This window comes from Micropterus dolomieu, linkage group LG07 (assembly GCF_021292245.1).
Source record: "Micropterus dolomieu isolate WLL.071019.BEF.003 ecotype Adirondacks linkage group LG07, ASM2129224v1, whole genome shotgun sequence".
Taxonomy (NCBI): domain Eukaryota; kingdom Metazoa; phylum Chordata; class Actinopteri; order Centrarchiformes; family Centrarchidae; genus Micropterus; species Micropterus dolomieu.
This window is the reverse complement of record NC_060156.1, coordinates 18,981,400-18,997,896: the sequence shown is the minus strand read 5'-3', so window position 1 is coordinate 18,997,896 and position 16,497 is coordinate 18,981,400. Positions and strand designations below refer to the sequence as shown.

The 16,497-nt window shown below is 39.4% G+C and overlaps 2 protein-coding genes and 1 long non-coding RNA gene across 5 annotated transcripts in view; 2 read left to right on the top strand and 1 right to left on the bottom strand.

Moving 5' to 3' along the window:
* Nucleotides 1–1,371, bottom strand: part of LOC123973321 — a 39,587-nt gene extending 38,216 nt beyond the window's left edge. Inside the window, exon 1 of the long non-coding RNA XR_006825593.1 lies at nucleotides 1,351–1,371. This is a non-coding gene — a long non-coding RNA (uncharacterized LOC123973321). The remainder of the gene's footprint in view (nucleotides 1–1,350) is intronic.
* Nucleotides 911–3,665, top strand: zgc:101559 (Ras-related protein Rab-33B-like). Its single transcript, XM_046053240.1, has 2 exons — nucleotides 911–1,227; nucleotides 2,486–3,665. The coding sequence occupies exons 1-2, from the start codon at nucleotides 970–972 to the stop codon at nucleotides 2,921–2,923; spliced, it is 696 nt and encodes a 231-aa protein (XP_045909196.1). The 5' UTR covers nucleotides 911–969; the 3' UTR covers nucleotides 2,924–3,665.
* A 569-nt stretch (nucleotides 3,666–4,234) lies between these two features.
* Nucleotides 4,235–16,137, top strand: katnal1 (katanin p60 subunit A-like 1). 3 transcript variants are annotated; one of them, XM_046053238.1, is made up of 11 exons: nucleotides 4,235–4,357; nucleotides 5,005–5,178; nucleotides 5,952–6,112; nucleotides 6,932–7,091; nucleotides 7,214–7,341; nucleotides 7,444–7,549; nucleotides 10,230–10,388; nucleotides 10,500–10,626; nucleotides 10,900–11,034; nucleotides 11,175–11,301; nucleotides 14,346–16,137. In XM_046053238.1, exons 1-11 carry the CDS (start codon nucleotides 4,355–4,357, stop codon nucleotides 14,542–14,544), a joined length of 1,479 nt encoding a protein of 492 aa, XP_045909194.1. In that variant the 5' UTR covers nucleotides 4,235–4,354; the 3' UTR covers nucleotides 14,545–16,137. The 3 variants fall into 3 exon arrangements, with proteins under 3 accessions (XP_045909194.1, XP_045909193.1, XP_045909195.1); XM_046053237.1 differs by having other exon boundaries at nucleotides 4,308–4,416; XM_046053239.1 differs by lacking the exon at nucleotides 4,235–4,357 and adding an exon at nucleotides 4,550–4,706.
* The last annotated feature ends 360 nt before the right edge of the window (nucleotides 16,138–16,497 follow it).

The window sequence follows — 16,497 nt, the reverse complement described above, 5'->3', positions numbered from 1 at the left end:
TCCATCATGCCTTGTTACCACTGTGCAGGCTGGTGGTGGTGGTGTAATGGTGTGGGGGATGTTTTCTTGGCACACTTTAGGCCCCTTAGTGCCAATTGGGCATTGTTTAAATGCCACGGCCTACCTGAGCATTGTTTCTGACCATGTCCATCCCTTTATGGCAACCATGTACCCATCCTCTGATGGCTACTTCCAGCAGGATAATGCACCATGTCACAAAGCTCGAATCATTTCAAATTGGTTTCTTGAACATGACAATGAGTTCACTGTACTAAAATGGCCCCCACAGTCACCAGATCTCAACCCAATAGAGCATCTTTGGGATGTGGTGGAACGGGAGCTTCGTGCCCTGGATGTGCATCCCACAAATCTCCATCAACTGCAAGATGCTATCCTATCAGTATGGGCCAACATTTCTAAAGAATGCTTTCAGCACCTTGTTGAATCAATGCCACGTAGAATTAAGGCAGTTCTGAAGGCGAAAGGGGGTCAAACACAGTATTAGTATGGTGTTCCTAATAATCCTTTAGGTGAGTGCATATGTTTACAGCGTGCACTGATCTAACGTATAATATGGTCAAGTAATGACACTTGGTGTTTGTCTGTATTAATATGAAACTATAATAGAAATAGAACGTAGTACATAATGTAAGAAAAACATTATATAGTACAGTATAGTAGGGGATATAAGATATACAAGTATATGTGAAATGTATTATTATAGTGTAACATAATGTAGTGTAGTAAAACAATATAAAATAGAATATAAAATATAACATAGTTTGAGCATAGTATAGTGTGTATATATATATATGTTTGTGAATGAAGAATTTCCTAGATAAGATTGAAAAATCATCAACAAATTCTAGGAATGTGGCTAAAGTGATGAATAACAAGCTCATCCTATTGGCTTTCGAATTCTCGCGATGTTTCAATGCCGTTCACATCCAGACCGCGAGAAGATGAGAGATGGCAATAGAAAACAAACCTGGGGAGGCATTTGACACCGTTTTCAGTCAAAATGACTCCTTGGAGCGCTCTTCGCACCATGACTATGAGACTGGACAAGCTCGGGTGTTCAAGATAATAGTCATAGGAGATTCAAATGTGGGAAAGACGTGTTTGACTTACAGATTCTGCGGGGGCACTTTCCTGAAAAACCCAGAGGCAACGATCGGGGTTGATTTTAGAGAGAGGACGCTGGAGCTCGATGGGGAGAGTATCAAGGTGAGAGGACCTACAAACACACTCCTACACTTTAATGTCACGCCACACCTCAGTTTCCTGAACGATTGACACGGCCATCTGTTTGAGCCACCGCTCATAAGTGGACACAGAGGAGAGACTGACCTGGAGCCTGTTGTTTTCAGACATTCAAGGAGCTGTGCAATGCATGGTGATAGCACCACTACAAAACACAGGCCTACCTCTTTAAATGACCAGCTGGTAGGCTACATGTCCTACTAAATCACATAATCAATTTAAAGTAGACATTATACCCCTAGAAGAAAAGGTATTCAGCAAAAGTCAATGTCTCTGTGCAGGACAATATGTAAAAAATAAGATAAAACCTTTTAATCTGTTAGACAGATGAGCCTTTTTCAACAGATTGTTCCATAATTTCCCCACAGCATTACTGTGACGATATACAAGTGTAGTCTCAGGTTTCTGAAACAATAATAAAGATTTATGTGATGGCATGGAAGCATCTAATATTCTTGCACCAATAATTTTTACTTCTAATTTGTGGAGCTTAAAGGATAAGGCTGGCGTGTAATGTCCTCTCTTTGTGCCTGCAGGATTTTACTCTTTTCGGGAGTCTGTAGCCAGAGTTAGCTTGTTGTGGTGGCACCTGTTATGCCTATACCAGCCGTGCTCTGCTAATAGGCCTTTTTCACAGCTGTCTATTTGTGGCCCAGTAAGCCATGACAGTATGTCAGTGAGCAAGCATGAACAATATCAGGACCCTAGAACTAAAGCAGCTGAATGGAATCCAGCCATCCAGCCAAGTATTTACACATGTGCTTAGTAATAATAAAAACACATCATTGAGCCACATCTTTGCACTGGGCGATATGTTCTTTCACAACTACATCATACATTATACATACTCAATAATGTACCACATTTGTATTCATCTGCTGCCGAAAGTAGTCCTAACAATTTACACCATTTGTACCCTGTTTGAGCATCGTTTGCTTAAAAAAAAAAAAACTACAGTGCTCATCTGTTTTAGGAAATTACTGAGCCTCTTTCAAACTATATGTCTTTGGTCAGTTGTTAAAGATTTATGTCTCCACTAGGAACAAATGGGCTTGGAGCTGAGTGCCACAGACACAGTAGGAAAGTCAACAAGTATTGAGAGATAGATAGATGGCTTTAGTCTTTTCTTTGGATTGGTTAACAATAAGAAAAATATAGAATTACACTGACCTTATCCTTTAAATGTTTTTAGTCATATCAGTATGTGTTTCTGCTGTGCCAGTTGCAGATCTGGGACACAGCAGGTCAGGAGCGTTTCAGGAACAGCATGGTGGAGCACTACTACCGCAACGTCCATGCCATCATCTTTGTATACGACATGACCAGCCTCTGCTCCTTCGAGAGTATCCCTGAGTGGATTGAGGAGTGCAGCCAACACTCTGTTGGGCCGCTGGTACCCCGCATCATGGTGGGCAACAAGTGTGACCTGAGGGACCGCCGCCCGTCGGCCGCCCAGCGTCTCGCCGACAGCTACAACTTCCCACTGTTTGAGACTTCTGCCAAGGACCCTGCTGAGAAGGAGCATGTTGACGCAATCTTTCTGACTTTGGCTTATAGACTAAAGAGCCACAAACCCCTGAGACTGAAGCAGCCGAGTGAGAGCAATGTCCGGCAGCTGTTGAACCAAAGAGAGCAGGAAGCGGCAACTTGTCAATGCTGAGGTCGCCTCCATCCTGTATGGATGTACATTTGAGAGTGGACGAAGGTCATTGCAGCCTTCCGTAACACTAATGGTGCTGAGGAAAGCACTGAGGCTGAATTCAGACAGGGCTCTTATGGTGAGATAGAAAAGGAAAAAACCCTGCCTGATATAAAGCACAGATAGAATATTAAATCAACATTTCAATGAAATGCATGAATGGCTTTGGAGGCATGCCAAACATGTGTAGCTCAAACTGTACATGAAATCACTTTAAATAAAAAAACAAAGCATTGCAAAATGCACTTTAACAAATTATATGCAATCCGCTGTTTAGTAGCACTACAACTTTACTGCAGTATTCAATGCGGACCATAATTAAAGGGACAAAATAGATTTCAGTGTAAGGAAAGGGACCAATAAGGTAAATTGAAACTGAAGAAATGTTTTAAAGTGACATTTCAGTTTTTAACAAATGAAAATGCAGTAAATGTTTTGATGCTGTTGCTGAATGTGTAACTTTCAAATATAAATATGAACATTACCAGCTTTGTGTCCACATAGTTCACTTGAAAAGCATTAACGAGTACATGCTCAGCTCTGAAAATTGTTATGCCGGAAAGTATTGACGGTATGAGATAAATGACTGACTGATACTTTAGTTGCATGTGAACAATAATGCAAACACTTTCCAACAGTATGGCAACTTGTGACAATGTTAAACTGCAAATCAATAAAAGAGGTTTTATCAGAAATGTCTTAATTTCTCTGCTGTGTTTGTTTGATATGGTGAGACTGCAGCAGGCTCTTCAAATCATAATGCACTTATAAATACTTACACATAGTGAAGGATAAAATAATATATTATTTTATTGTTTGCCGTATTTTGTGATTAGGGCTGAAAAACTGTAATTTATTCCTTCATCTATCCATATAACCAACATGGACATTTGAAGATCTACAATTCCATTACAACTAGATGAACTCCATCTGCTGATAAGGATCATGTGATATGATAGAAAGCTCCAGAACAGCTATTAATTATTAAAGGGACCATGTAATGAGATTGTTTCCTATGTCCTTCATCCTTATGTTTGCAATATTTTACTGGATTTCAGCGACGACTAGTGACCAACGTTTGCATAGCTATAGATCTGATGATGCGTTAGTGTAAGTATGTAAACTAGCATTATTCTAGTTCAAAGTATGTGTATCCAACAGAAACATAGGTAATAATGCAATTCCGACACAAGATCCTATTTTCTACTTCATCAATAAAAAAAACCTGATAGCGAGACTTTGCTGGAGTATTGTCAGCTCTCTTGATTGGTGTTGACCTCGAACGATGATCACCCAGCAAGCTTGTCATATTTACCAGCTTTCCGTGAAGTCCATGAATGCAACGCTGTAATCAAGCAGTCTGGATTCTTCACACGGCGTCTCTCTGCGGCCATGGTAACACTTTCTGGACCTCTGATTCAAAAAACAAACACAAATAAGTGCTTTTCATGCAGGTATAAGAATGATTTTCACGTTGTATATGCAGTTAAAGAATATCGTTTAGGTTGTCGGTCGGTTGTTTTTGTCCAGATACATATTTAACACATGCTGGGAGGATTAAGTCGCGTGTAACGTTTATTGCCAAACGGTTGGTTTTGTTTTTTGTCTGTGGCCTAGCCGCAGGCTAGCGACGGCTAACGTTGGCAAGATGACAAGGTGTAGGCAAGAAAGCAATTTTATTTGAATAGTGGCTTTATTTAACCGTCAAGTCAACCGTCTACGATACATATGTTCACAGCTCCAGGTTAGCTAGCTTAACTAACATGCTTTTCCGGGTGTTTTATCACAGTTTGATGAACGTTAACGTTAGTTATATCTCATAGGTAGTCGACTTGAATAACGTTAGAGCTGCACCATTCTGTAATAAGTAGGATTTAAAATGAGGACACCGGGCTTGTTGATAAAAAATGTGGTTTTGACCTAGTTTAAAACGTTGTATCTAGCCAACATTAGCCAACTCATTGTTTCAGCTCTTAGTCAAAGTAGTTACCTGTTTTTGTTTTTTTATGTTGTTGTTGTTGTTTTTGTCCCCCCCTAAATAGCTGTTATTCAGCATGAATTTGGCAGACATATGTGACAACGCCAAGAAGGGCCGTGAGTATGCTTTACTGGGGAACTATGACTCCTCCATTGTGTACTACCAGGGTGTCATTCAACAGATCCACAAGCACTGTCAGTCACTCAGGGACCCTGCACTTAAAGTCAAATGGCAACAGGTGAGTTCCCAAAACCCCTGACCATATAATTGTAACACTTGTTAATAAACCATCATTACAGGGGGCCTGTGCTATGACTGCAGTTGATAAACTTTGCTTTGATGACAACACTGATTCTGTTTTTAAAAATCCATACATGTTCAGTGTTTTATGTCTCTGGTGACAGTGTTCTGTACTTGCATTTTTGAGTCAATTCTAATATTTAGTATGATCTGTTGGTTTGGTCATCTCAGTCAGAAAATAAAATCTAAAATCTACTGGGAAACGTTGTGAAAGCATGCTGTAATGTCACAGTTGTAAGTATAAATTATCTTTGCCAGTGCTCAGGTCAGTTTACTGTGCTCTCAGTACACTTTACTGCATGAGTTTAATTTGCTTCCATCAGGGCACAGGTTATACCTCAATATATTTGGCACAGTCTGTGGATGGCAGTAAGGTATAACAGGGTCTAATTTGGCCTGTCACTAGCTGTGGATGCAACAGGACGGCCCTCTGGTGTCTTGCTTATTTTCTCTGCTTTCTCTAGATTGTTTTGGAGTCAAGTACTTTTTGTTTAATTTTTTGTTTTTGTTATTATAGCTGAACTGTATTTATTTTCTGTTGACTGCTGTCTGTAAGCCAAATAGGCCCCTCTGGAACATGTAAAGCCTTACTCTAAACCCTGTGTTGTTTTTTTACTGCAGACATCTACACATGCCAACTGCTGTGTTTTCAGTAGGATGTTCTGTGATGCAACACTGATACAGTATTCTTCCTTTTCTGTTCGGAACCAGGTCAGGCAGGAACTCACAGAGGAGTATGAGCAGGTGAAAGGCATTATAGGAACCCTTGAGAGCTTTAAGTCAGAGAAGCCAGTTGACATCCTTGCCCCCCATTCCGAGGAGAGACCCGAGGATCCGGCAATATGGCCCCCTCCCACCCCCGCAGAACACAGGTGTGTGTGTGTGTGTGTGTGTGTTTTTGTAGAAGTTACTTGTGTGACCCAAAGCCTTTGTGTGCTCCTTGCAGGGTCCGCCACTACAGAATAAAATTAATTTTTTCTACTTTTCCTACTGTCAGTTGAAACATATAGGTTTAAGTTTTTAATGTGTGTGTGCAAAACAAAATTTGGTTGAGATGTTAGTGTAAAAACATAAAGTAGCATTTATTTAGTATGTCACACTATGTTCTTGAAGAGGTTGGGTTATATTTTTGTATAAATCTACCTACTGATTCCTATATCTTATGTGACAATTATATAAATAAAATAAGGATTAGGACCTCATGTTTTTTACTCATCAACATGTTATTGTCACACACATTTGAAACCGAGGATATTTTCAATCAATCTACAAGAAGCACATACATGTCCATTAATTCTATTTAGTACTACACACTGAAAGCTGAAAAAATAACTGCTCACTGCTCTGTTATTCCTGGTTCTTATTTAATTCTATATGGAATAAAACAACTGGGAACAATACTGCAGTGTGTGGTTTACTTTCTGGCAGAACTGACTGTTGTCCATAGAACCAAATACCTTTTATAAGGAAGCACTTTGAAGTACAAAGGGACATATTTTGCATAATCTGTTTTATCTGTACCAGCACAATGTGATTCACCATGTTGAATTTTTTTTTTTTTTTTTTTTACTGTCTTATCATTAAAATGGACATTGAGCTTTACCTCCACAGAGAATTAGCTGTGTTAATTAATTAATGGAGTTCTGTGGGAACATTGTCATTGTTTTATTTCTGTGTCTTTGTCACTGTAGGAATCCTGTTGCAGTAAAGCGCCCCAACAGTGCAGTGAAGCAGCAGAGGAAGGACTCCCCTGGTCTGCAGCATCGAGGGGCAGTGTCAGGAGGTCGCGGTCAGGCCAACCCTAAACCGGACCGGCCAGGACCCAGAGGCACAAAGGCCAAAGATGATAAGGTCAGACTACAGAGGTTGATTGGTGGTTGAGTGGATGAAAAGATTGTTGGGGAAGTGACCCCGAAATCTGCCCCCTGTTTTTGGTTTTATTAATATTTTTTCCTTATTTTTTTCCTCATAAGGGAAAGAAAGGGGTTGGTGACGCACCAGGGGATGTAGAGCAGAAGAAGTTTGATGGCACGGGATATGACAGCGACCTGGTGGACTCACTGGAGAGAGATATTGTGTCCCGTAACCCTAACGTACACTGGTATTGTAGCATACACAGATTTTTACATACTCCTTTATGCATTTTTCTGCCGTGGAAGTTTTTTTATAGCACTGCTGACTGAGTTCTCTGGATAAACTGTAGGGAAGACATTGCTGATCTGGAAGATGCAAAGAAGCTACTCAGAGAAGCAGTGGTTTTGCCCATGTGGATGCCTGACTTCTTCAGAGGCATTCGTCGCCCCTGGAAGGTACACACATACACATATGTGCTCGCTTACATACTCTGAGCTGTATGTATTTCTTTTGTATGCTTTTAAAAATGACTGAGGAATTACAGAAATCAATAGAGACACTTTTCTAAAGCTGTGAGCAGCTCACCTTGTTGTGCGCTCTACCTTAAGATACATTTTGAACATCATTAATAGGACTGTCGTGCTGCCTCTCAGTCTCTACATGACTCTGCTGAATGACCAGTTAGGGAGTTGTCTTCTGTACCAGCCTCTGTTGTACTTCATCATGAGCAGCTTCTGCCCCTCAGGCCCGCCATGTGACGGTCAATACTTTTTCAGTTTTTACAGCAACACAATTCCTTTCATTTGTTTGAAATATGCATGCATTATTTAACTCTTTACTTACGCACTTGGAGGCCTCTTTTCATATGAAAGATTAATCAGTTTGTTGTAGGAAAAAAAATACATTTTAAGTTCATGATTGTTATATTTGCACTCAGGTAGGCTGAAGTTGTTTGTCTCATTACAAGTGACTTTTAGTATAGAGGTCTTTGCATTTCTCTTATGTTAGTCCTTCCTGCAGGATTTCTGGCTATTACTGCACGCTAACTGCAGGGGAGCCATCCCACTCCCACCTGCTGCTGCCGAGATCAGTCTTTTTATATTGAAAATCTGGGGCTCCAATTACACAGAAATGTTATGGATCGTGTCACATTGTGGTTTATGTAATCTCCATAGCAACAGACACAGACTAGATGCACAAAAGTCAGACATTAGAGTGGCAGCGGTAATCCTAATGTTAACAGATGAGATTTGCATCAGGGATGGCAATTTTGTTTAATATTATTGACATTTAAACAAAATGTATGTAACTGGTTATACGGACAGACAAATGTGAGGAAGGGACAGTGACAAAGGAAACTGAAACTTTATGTGATTCCAAATTTGGGTGCTTACAGTTTAGTGGAATACAATTAATTTACATGCATGGTTAAGCCCAATAATAACAGCCTGCCATATTTACATATATTAAATTTCCTGTGCTCAGCCACTTAAGAGGATGCTGAACACCAGCATTATCCTGAGTCTGCAGTGGTTGTGTTGGGTCCCACGTTCTCACTTCATCCCTGTAATTAAGTGCAGCTCTGACATTTACATTAAACACAATGACTAAACAGCTGCAAGTCAGTGTTGTTTTTGCCATTTGCTCTCTGTCAAGGTTTCATGAATCAGAGCTTTAACAACAAACATGAACACTAACTTTGCAGCACATTCAGGCAGTGTTTCACTGTAGAAGTCAGCTCCTAGTTTTGCAGGAACACTAAATGTTAATTGTTTATTTGCAACGCATTGTATGAGTTGAGCTTAAAAAATGAAATGGGAGAAGAATTATAACTGGTAAGCCGGATCAGATCTGTGGTTTGTCACTCTTGGAGCAGATGCGATGCTCTGTGCACTCTTTTAGCTGCCTTTTCCTGTTTATCAGCCTTGTGGATCTAAATTCTGTGCTTCTTACTTGTTTGTCTCTAATGGATATGTATGACGTACAGAATTTTCAGCAGTTAATTCTTAAAAATGAACAATAATTGATGTTCCTCTCTGATTACCAGCTACACTCTAATTCATATTTAATGTATTTTAAAGCTGACATACAGGGGTTTTAATTTAGAGGATGACCAGTAAAAAGTATTGTTGTCCCGCAGCATCAAAGGGCTCTTACTAACTTTATCTAACTATTCAAATAGAATGAAGGAAGGAAGACAAAACAAATGACAATTTTGTCTGATTATCAGGTTAATATTAATTTCTCATAGCACTGGAGGCTAGTCAAATCTTAAGGTTTAATATTCTGGGAACAGACTAAGTCTACTTTAAGATTCTCTCCAGACATGTTTTTAAAACATAATCTGCTTAGAGGAAGATTTTCTTTCTGATATGGGTTTTCCAGATTCTTCTTCCTACATTTGAAAACGTATTGGGCACAAAATGTCTCCTACTTTGCTGAAAAGTCAGTTTTCTGTCTGTGTGACCTGCAGGCTTCAGTTTTCCTTGTGTAAATTTTAGAGATTTAAGGTGAGCACAGAAAAGCCTTTCCCCTTCAGCAGATGCATGTGTAAACAAACTCTGCACACATCATTCTGCACATTGAAGATCAAAAATCCAAGTGAAGTAACAATACGAAAAACACATTGTTGACTGGAGGGACTTTTGCATTCAGTCAAAATAAATCAAGAGGGGTGTTTGGATGGATGATTGGTTCTTTGGGGCCCAGAAGCCAACACTGAACTGACTGGAATCGGTTTGCGGCCCGGTCGATGAGTAAGAAGCTGGTTGAGATAATACTGTAGGTTTTCCCAGCCTTTAAAGATAATGCAGTGTTTATTCAGGCTCCCAGTCATAAACTATAACGTGATACCTCAAAGTAATGTGGCTAAGCAAAGTAAAAATCTGTACAATAAGACTTGATCATATGTGATTTTGTCATAGGTGATTATTTGCAGGGGATACTTTAGCGAATACAGTTTTTCGCCGATAGCAGGAGCAGATAGTTTGACATTTATGCTAAGGTTATGTATAGCTAAGTAATAACAGTGACAGTCTTTCTGTGACTGCTAGTCAGCCCAAAATCCTTTGTGTGTGTCTGTGTACATGAGTTTGTACGTCTTAAGTTTTAAAAATATGTAACATTTTGTCTCAGGGTGTGTTAATGGTTGGCCCTCCCGGGACAGGGAAGACGATGTTAGCCAAAGCTGTGGCCACAGAATGTGGGACTACTTTCTTCAACGTGTCCTCCTCCACCCTCACCTCCAAATACAGGGGCGAGTCCGAAAAACTTGTTCGTCTGCTGTTTGAAATGGTGAGTTAATAGACACGTATGCGGCCTGTTTAGCAAAACCACACAGTACCAAATTGAAGATGTAATTCTTTTGTTATATGGTATAGATTTGTTCAGTATTATTTTTCATAGGCCCGGTTTTATGCACCAACAACCATCTTCATAGACGAGATTGACTCCATCTGTGGCAGAAGAGGAACATCTGATGAACATGAAGCCAGCCGCAGGGTCAAATCAGAACTTCTGATTCAGATGGATGGTGAGTGGATTAGGGAAGTGTGGAGGTGAAGCTGTGAAGGGGTTTCTAATGGAGTTGTTTGTGGTGTTAGTTCAAGAAACACATTTAAATGTTAACAAAAATTACAATCAAAAGCATAAATTTTGGCAATGTTTGGAATGAAATCACAACAAAAAACAGCAGAGTCTATAGACCTGTAGAAAGGCCAGTATTAAACTAAAAAAATACAGGTCAGGTATCATATGTCATATGTATGGTACAATAATATGCATTTTACTGTGGTTTTGTGACCAGGTGTGGGGGGAGCTCTGGAGAATGATGACCCCTCTAAGATGGTGATGGTTCTCGCTGCCACCAACTTCCCATGGGACATCGACGAGGCGTTACGACGGCGGCTGGAGAAGCGGATCTACATCTCCCTGCCAACAGGTGACCTCATCACCAACAAACTAGCCACACAACAAACAATCAAACAAACAAGCAATGGTTGCTGTAGTGGTCCAACCTAGGCTGCACACAACAATCGTGTGTGTGTGTGTGTGTGTGTGTGTGTGTGTGTGTGTGTGTAGCTGTGGGTCGTGCAGAGCTCCTAAAGATCAACCTGAGGGAGGTGGAGGTTGCTGCTGACGTGGACCTGGACCTCATTGCTGAGAAGATTGAGGGCTACTCTGGAGCAGACATCACCAACGTCTGCAGGTGTGTGTGGTAGTGTGTGTACAAAATTACAAAATAGAAATTCATTATCAGCTTTTTCTGCTTTAGGATTTTGTAAATGAAATATGGTATTACTACAACCTGGAATATACGTGCAATGGAAAAAGATGAAGTGTGGCCACAGAGGTTATACACGCTGTTTTGACTCTTGAATACATATAGCTGCTGGAGGTGTGTAACAGCCATTTCAGTCATTTTGAAATTACAAGGGCAACCATAGACAGTGTGTGTTTTGTGCTTGAGTGTGAGAGAAAGAGACAGATTACATATCTTTATGAGCAACAGAGCAGGTATTTGCATTTTGCTGTGAACATGAATCACAAACAATGTAATGTATACAGGCATCACTTTCCTGTGTAAGGACAGTTGGATGAGTATAAAGATGCACATTCTCTGACCTACGGCTTGCTACAAAAATGAAAACACAGGATTTGATCTTCTCTTTAACTCTTAAGACTGACATAGAAATGGATAGTAGAGTTTAATCACAGACAGGTTCAAGGATAATGAATGCAGATCAATGGACATGTATTGAGTTCTTCTCCCCTATGTCCCAACAGTGTAGGTTATTTTTCCATACTGATAAACATAGTAAGCTGCTTAATGTTGATAAAGTCGATGATAAAGTTTATGTCATTTAGTCTTTATCTCTCTTGGCAGAAGATTATGTATTACTTCACTGTGTGTAATGCATGTTAGAGTCCAACCGATAAATCGGTGTTGCAGTATTATCGGTCGATATGAGCTAATTGCAGATAGATCCGTATCACTAACAGCCGATAAAGTTAAAATTAAAAAAGAAAGGGAAGGATGAAAGATGGATCCTTCAATTATGTTATGAGTGTTGTTGTTGCATAGTTGGTCCACCAGAGGGCACTCTGCAACTCCCCTGTTGGCAACACATTTTTTTTTGAACCACAAAAACACTGCAATCAGCAGACATAATCATTTTATTTTTCAACTGCATAATATTATCTTAGTGAGCTGTCATAACTACACATGACAAATGTTTGCGATCTTTCTTTATAATATGGTTTTGGAAAAGGAGGGGGAAAAAAGAAAATTGGCTGATATGTTGGAATATCAAATTTTAAAATCCTCTAATATCAAAATCTGTATCGGTCTAAAAAATCGCATATCGGCCGGGCTCTAGTATTTTATGCTACTTTATACTTACACTTCATTACATTTTGGAGGCAAATATTAAACTCTCTCAACTACATTTATTTGACAGATTCAGATTTTGATACAAAATATAATCAACTAATCCGTTATGATGCATTATTATAGATTTAGCTACCTGGCAGTATAAAGAAATTAGCCCGACCTTTAACATTAGTGATGCTTTGACATTAATGCATCGCTAATTATAATCTAGAATAATATCATATATGTTAGTCAGTTGTGAAGTAACTTGTAAAGTCTGCTTCAATATGATTGCTTTAAATTAATCATTGACCATCCTTCTGACAATTGACCCTTCGCTAAGCCACGCCCCCCATAGTTACTGTTGCTAAGTCCGACAAACTGTCGGACCTATTACTGTACTCCACGGAGAAATATTGCCTAATTTTTGGAAAAAACCATCTCGGAAAGAAGCTGACAGTTTTGCAGCTGCATTGTGCATTTGAAGGTTGTATTCAGGCTGTCAAACTGTCGTGAAAAAAATAATGATAGAAGCTAAAGCCTATCGATCACGTTGAGATATCACCACCGATGATGGTTTACAGGTATATGTGATAAATTAATGGTGTGAGTGCTTTAAATAATTCAAGTTTTTTTTATTGTCATTCATCCACATACCAGGTATACAGATGAACAAAATGCCGTTTCACACGGTCCAAGGTGTTAAAAACAAAGTCACAATAATTCAACTTACAAGATAAGACACGATAAAACACAACCCAGGAACTGACACTAGACTAGACAGAGCTGATCTATTACTGTAAGGTGGAGTGAGCAAGGTGTGACTGGAACATTTTAAAGTGCATATATCTATATTTAAATAATAGCAGCATCCAAAGTGCAAATAGCCACAACCTTGCGTAATGATCGCTGGAGAACCTTGCAGATGCAACACAGGTGGTAAAACAGCACTTCTTTGCTATCTTTCCTGGAGCAGGCAGAAGTGTTGCAAACACATGTTATAAGTTTATGTAGAAGTGGAAATGAGGAAAAAAATATGTTACAATATTTATTCCCCACACATTCAGACAAAAAGAGGGCAAGAGGGAAGAGGAAGATCAAATCAAAATGTAACTCCTGTGTGCAGTTCAGTTGTATTTGACTCCAGTCTTCTTCTTAACCCCTCTCCTCCGAACGCTCGATGATCCATTCTCATTTTTTAATTATTTCAAAATCAATACCAATCAACCAAGTTATATTGTCTATTGCTAATCAATAATTACATACGAAATTATTATTTGAGTGATTGTCAGATAAGTAGTATATATTCTCCATAATTATCCTTTTTATTGTCTCTCTCTTTTCTGGGAGGTACCAGAGCTTTATAATAGCTTCCTCAATACTGTGTGACACACTGCTACATATAAAGAGATACCACCAATGATTATTTAAAGTAAGCATTGATCATTTGAATCTGTTTATATGCTTAACATTACTTCTAATCGCAGTTTAATACTTGCTTTAGATGAACACTTCTCCTTACCATCTTATCCTTGTCCTTGTGGGCTTTTTCTACCGTAGCTAAGCCAGGAATGTCAGGTATTTTATGTTGCCCGTGCTGTCACTGCTCATCTCTGGCTTGCATTGTTTCATTGACCTTGTGTGTGTGTGTGTATGTGTATATGTGTGAGTATCATCCACACACAGCCTGTAGCCTGCGGGATTTCAGCCAGTAGTGATCACAGCCTTGACTCCATCCATTTTGACAGGACTAAAACTCTTCAGTACGGAATCCAAAATAGTAGAAATACTATGTGTAGTGTGTTTTAGGGAGCATATTTTATAAAAAGGAAGTGTTATGCATGTGCCCCCCTCTGCTCCTGTCTTTACATGCACATCAGGGATGCGTCCATGATGGCAATGCGCCGTCGAATCCAAGGCCTGAGCCCAGAGGAGATCCGAGCTCTGTCCAAAGATGAACTGCAGATGCCTGTGACCATGGAGGACTTCACCCTCACGCTCAAGAAGATCTCCAAGTCTGTCTCTGCAGCCGACCTGGAAAAATATGTAGCCTGGATGGCTGAGTTTGGGTCAGTATAGAGAATGCTTAGACCCAGAGGGACCAGAACCATGAAAAGAGGACTTGCAGCTTTGAAAATGATGAAAGCCTTGAAGAGGAGGGACTTGGGAGTGTATGTCACAGAGCTGAGTGATCTCTTGTTCGTGCAACAGGCTGCACATCAGGGATCAAGATGATACATGGGCTCAAGTTCACATCAGAAGACTGGTGCCTTTGAGAGAGCATGATGAGAACTTCCACTGGCTCCACTCCTGCCCTTTCACATATTCTCCCTGTCCTTGTAGAGACAGTCCATCCTTAAGAGACTTGAGGAAGAACGGGGGGGAACATCTCTCACACAGGGAACCATTTGATGTGAAAGCCTAATCGACATAGGTAGACTAGGGAATCCACATAATTTACACATTAGGCCTCTTGCAAGAACATTTTCGTATCTTTAACCTTTAACTGCACAAACTTTAAGTAAATTGCCCGTTTCAACCTAGCGAGCACCACCTGTTTACAAGTCAATGAATGATTGTGTCATCAATTGGATTATCAACTGCCCTAAAATTGCCATACAAGAGTTCCTGTTCTTCTCAATTTGTGGGCAAGTTTCATTTAAAAAATGTTAGAGCTTCTCATCCTGCTGTCAGAAATCAGCAGCCGAGAACATAATAAGTTTAGAGGTGTAAGTAGTGGTGTAGGGAGACCCGAAACAATTAGAAAATGTTATTGCAGCAGAGGGATTAAGACATGTTAGACTATCAGGTGCACCGGTGTAAGATAATTTTCCAAACAAGTACTGAATTGTTTAGGTTGCCACTCCAAAATATGCTTATAACACCTACAAAGTATTAATTTTGCATAAAGTCTGTTTTAGTTATTAATTTTAGTAGGATTCTGTAACATAGTTAAACTGTAAATTCATTCAGATTAAGGCATTACAACAACGACTTTCTGGCAAATCCAACAAGTTCTGTTAAATCACGTGTACGTGCCACTTAAGAACAAATCCGTACTTGTGATTCTTGCAAGAGGCCCTTTGTCTTAAAGAACTGTACGTTTGAGCACTTTTAATGTGTTTCCTTCAGGAGCCCATGTACTTACTACTGACTGAACACACTTGAAGACATGTCTGTGTTTTGTAGTGAACAATTATGTGTTTTGTGATTGTATTTTTTTGTTGTTGTTGATTTTAATATTTGTTTTCAATTTTATTTTGTTTTAGTTCTGTTGAGACAAACAAATGTAGTCAAGATACAAGACACTTGGATTGTTTATTAAAGGTTACAGTTAATTCTCGCCTAAAACCTCGCCTACTCAGTGGTTCCTGTATTTTATGAAATATATTAAATTGATCACCCTAAACTGAGTCAGGTTATGTCTTGCATTCAAGGAGCGTGCGTTGATTGTTGAAAGTGTCCATCTGGGATTCATCAGACTCTTCAGTATTCAGAGTCATCCTTAAGGTGGAGAAAGATGGTGAGTTGAGCAACAAGATGACTACATTGTGAACTAGTGATAAATTCAATCCAATGTTTTGCCGTACTAGGTTTACTTTTTAAGTTTAGGCTGCCTTTAGTGTTAAGGGCATCCTGCTTAGGACAAATAATAAACCTCTAAAAGCTGCATTCACTGTGTCCAGTGTTCCCACTAATATTTGGTAATCACATCACAATTGAGTGCTATAAACTGTGTTGTTAATAATGCTTCATATTAAATCACAAGAGAATTAGTCCATGATGCTGAAGCAATTAAAATATTTAATATGAAAGTCAATTTGCAACAAAATCACAGACTTGACGTCTCTATTAGGTTTAGTATCACACTGTCTTCATTTTCAGATCGCTAAGAGTTAACTTAAAACCAGCATGAACAAGAAATCTTTGCAGTGCTATGGATTAAATCATGATGACTACTGAGCTTGCATGTGAGCACATCCATCTACATCGCATGCAACTCCATGAAGTCTGTGATCAGGTTAAGAGCTC

Bases quoted from the DNA above. Each gene is read 5' to 3' on its own strand.
- zgc:101559 (XM_046053240.1), top strand. From the start codon at position 970: ATGGCAATAGAAAACAAACCTGGGGAGGCATTTGACACCGTTTTCAGT. The intron at 1,228-2,485 runs GTGAGAGGACCT...CTGCTGTGCCAG, and splicing joins TCGATGGGGAGAGTATCAAG to TTGCAGATCTGGGACACAGC.
- katnal1 (XM_046053237.1), top strand. The intron at 7,342-7,443 runs GTATTGTAGCAT...GATAAACTGTAG, and splicing joins CGTAACCCTAACGTACACTG to GGAAGACATTGCTGATCTGG. The intron at 10,627-10,899 runs GTGAGTGGATTA...TTTTGTGACCAG, and splicing joins ACTTCTGATTCAGATGGATG to GTGTGGGGGGAGCTCTGGAG.